Here is a 3,362-nt window from a genome sequence, read left to right as displayed (position 1 = left end):
TGTGCTCCGCAACGGGAGAGGCCACAACGGTGAGAGGCCCGCGAACCGCAAAAAAAAAAAAAAAAAAAAAAAAAAAAAAAAATCTCTGCTTCTCTCATCCTCCTCCCTGCCCATTCTGACGCACGCCTCATTGCACTCTGAGCCCACTGCTTCCCCGAAACCATCTTTCCCAGGTTGGTCACTGATGACTTCCCAGGGGCCAAATCAGAGGGTCTGCTGGGGAGCACCCTGCGAGCCTTCAGCAGCCCCCATCTCACTGCTGCTCAACCACTCCTCACACTGACTGTGGGGCGCTGCACACCTTGGACCCTGCTGGTCATCCCAACCTGCCTCCATTCACTCCTGGGGCCCCTCCAGGCCAGGAGCTTTGGGCGCCATCTGGCTTACATCCCAGGGCTGGCAGTCCCGAGGCCCCCTACCTCCAGGACGGTCGAAGAGGCCCCTTTGGCTCGCCATCCCTGCAACTCCCACCTGGGCCCGAACCCCCGGCCCCATCTCCTGCTTGGCTGACCAGTGGTTGCCCTGCTGGACCAGGGAGTATTAGCCCGAACAGAGCACGGGCTCCCTGGGCCGCCCATGGCACCCCCTCACCGCCCCCTTCCACTGCCACCTGCTTAGAGGTTGCCGTCAGGCCTGGAAAACAGCTAGCTGCTCCTCAGCACTGGGCTTGGCCCTCACGGCTCCCACCACTGAGACCCTGATTCTCACCCCTCACCTCTCTACCCCCACCTTCCTCTCTGTCTGTCCTGACAGCATCTAACTCTGTCGCTACATCGTCCATGCCTTTCTTGCAGTCTCTCTTTTGGATGCAGGCTCCGGGCGGGGGGGTGGGGGCAGCGTCGGCATCAGCCTCATCCACTGCCGTGTCTCCAGGGCCTACCCACAGAGCGCGCTCGATCAGACAGACGTGGTTAAGGAATGAACTAGGGCTGGGGGCCCCTCCACACTCACTCAGCTTTGCTGGGCTTGGGGCTCAGGGCCTCTGCTGTGTCATACTCCCGCACGTCCTTCAGCTCACGCACCTGGCCCGTCAGCACCTTGGCAGCAAAAGCCACGATGTACTGTGGGAGGGGAAGGCACAGGTGAGAAGACAGCCCCGTTCCCGACCTCGCTGCCCTCCTGATGGCTGGGTGCTTCTGCCACCGGCCCTTTGCACGTTGCCTAACATGCCCCCCTCCTCCCTGGGAGTGCATGAGAAGGGCGTGCACCTGGAGCGCTCCTTGGGGACGGGGACCAGGACAGGACTGGCATCTGAGAAGAAGGGGGTGGCGAGGAGTTGTGAGCGCCAACTCACCAGGAACCAATAGAGGTTCATGAGGGTTAGCAACAGCAGGAGTGCATTGAAGAAGAAGTAGAAGGGGATGTCAGGCACCGACCGCAGGCTGCAGTAGCTCGTGGCGTACAGGACCTTGAGCGGGAACCAGTAGAGGCGGAACCAGAACCTGCAGGAGGGAGGGGCGGGTCGAGGAGGCTGTGGGGGAGAGGGGGAGGGGAGCCCCCTCCCTTCCCCCCCCCCCCGGTCCCCGTCCTGTCCCGTCTGGACTCTTCCACCTGCCCCTGCACATCCCCACCCATCCATGTCTCCTTACCCCACCCTTGCTCATTCCTGCCCAGCTGTCTCCATTCCTGTTCTGTCCTTTCCTGCCCAGCTTGCTTATTCCCAACTCGAGCCCTCTGCTGTCCCACCAGGCCCCGCCCACGTCACCCTGGCCCTGTCTGGCCCCTCCCACCTCACCAAGCCCCCACCCACCTCACCAGGACCCACCCCTTCCCTGCCCACCCGCCTCTCTAGGACCCACTTCCTTCCTGCTTGGCTCCACCCATTCTCATAAGCCCCACTTCCTTCCCGGCCTGGCCCCGCCTACCTCCACCAGGTCCCCTCCCCTTCCACTAGGCCCGCCTCCTCCCCAGCCGGCTCACCAGCTGAGGCTGAAGCTGAGGCAGCCCAGGTCTGCAGCCAGGGCGTGAAGCCGGTGGTGGGATCCTCCGCGGGACTTGAAGTAGACATTGAGCTTGGTGAACTCCAGCTGTACGTCACTGATGTCATGCAGGAAGAGCACAAGGATGCCCACCTTGTGGTACCTGAGGAGGAAATCGGGAGAGGAGAGAGGGCTGGTTACCCTGGGACCCCTACCCGCACCGAGGCTCCTAAGCACGGACCCCCTTGACCACCCCTCCAGGCTTCCCGTGGGTCTGTTCAGAGCTGTCCTCCCTGGCCCATCTGCCCTGCCCATCCCCCCCTCGCAGGGCTAGGTCAGCAGTAACACCTAGGCTGCACCCGTCCTGTGGCAGCCACACCCAGGCTCAGGAACCTCCCTGGAAGTGCCCTCTCTGATCCTTCCTCATCTCTGTGACCTCTGACGCTTCATGACCCCTGACCCTCACAGGCCTGGGTCATTCTGTGTCCAGATACCCCACACTTTAAACATGACTGCCTCACAGATGCTCCCAGGTTTGTACGTTTAACCTGAACACTGCTGCAAGCTGCAGACTTGCCTGGGAAAGGCCGCACCCCCACCAGGATCTGAAGAAGGCTGGAACCCCATCCCTATCCAGCCTTCCGCCTCACAGCTGTCTGGTGCCTGAGTTCAACCTGGATGTGGCTGTGCACCTCCGTCACCGTCTTCATGTCCACTCTGCCCTCCTGACAGCTCAGGCTCCTGACAGCCACAGGCTGTTCTCATCCCCTAACATCCCTGGTGTTCCGGGAGCCTTCCTTCACGAACTTTCAGTCTTGGCTCACCTGTCACCCCTGACCACCCCAGCTAACCTCACCACCTCTGCAGTCCTTATCTTCTGACTTGAATTTTCCATAGTGATCACCTTCAAACAAACTGTTAGTTCTTTTCTTTCATGGTTTTTTTTTGTGGGGGGGGGGCGTTTGTTATCTGATTCTACCCTCTAGAGCAGGGCTGTCTAATAGAATTTTCAAGAATGATAGGAATGTTCTAAATCTGCATTGTCCAATACAGGAGTCACCAGCCACATACTGGGCTGAGGTACAGAATGTGTGATTTTATTTAGGTTTAATTAAAGTTGACATGACCACCTGTAGCCAGCAGCTACTGTGCTGGAGGGCACAGCTAGTCCAACAAGAAGAGAATTTGAGGGGCTTCCCTGGTGGCGCAGTGGTTGAGAATCCGCCTGCCAGTGCAGGTAACACGGGTTCGATCCCTGGTCCGGGAAGATCGCACATGCCGCAGAGCAACTAAGCCCGTGCGCCACAACTACTGAGCCTGTGCTCTAGAGCCCGTGAGCCACAGCTACTGAGCCCACATGCTGCAACTACTGAAGCCCACGCGCCTAGAGCCCGTGCTCTGCAGCAAGAGAAGCCACTGCAATGAGAATCCCGCGCACCGCAA

General features: G+C 59.8%; 1 protein-coding gene across 2 annotated transcripts in view; it reads right to left on the bottom strand.

Moving 5' to 3' along the window:
• Positions 1 to 3,362, bottom strand: part of CERS1 (ceramide synthase 1) — a 22,416-nt gene that overhangs the window by 9,500 nt on the left and 9,554 nt on the right. For both annotated transcript variants that reach the window (XM_055082312.1, XM_024133985.3), the window contains exons 4-6: positions 1,921 to 2,082; positions 1,295 to 1,442; positions 952 to 1,061 (exon numbers count right to left, since the gene is read on the bottom strand). In XM_055082312.1, coding sequence (XP_054938287.1) covers positions 952 to 1,061; positions 1,295 to 1,442; positions 1,921 to 2,082 — 420 coding nt within the window. The remainder of the gene's footprint in view (positions 1 to 951; positions 1,062 to 1,294; positions 1,443 to 1,920; positions 2,083 to 3,362) is intronic.

Source organism: Physeter macrocephalus, unplaced genomic scaffold (assembly GCF_002837175.3).
Source record: "Physeter macrocephalus isolate SW-GA unplaced genomic scaffold, ASM283717v5 random_72, whole genome shotgun sequence".
In the NCBI taxonomy this organism is placed as follows: domain Eukaryota; kingdom Metazoa; phylum Chordata; class Mammalia; order Artiodactyla; family Physeteridae; genus Physeter; species Physeter macrocephalus.
Note: the sequence above shows the minus strand (reverse complement) of the source record. Positions and strands in the feature narration are given on the sequence as shown.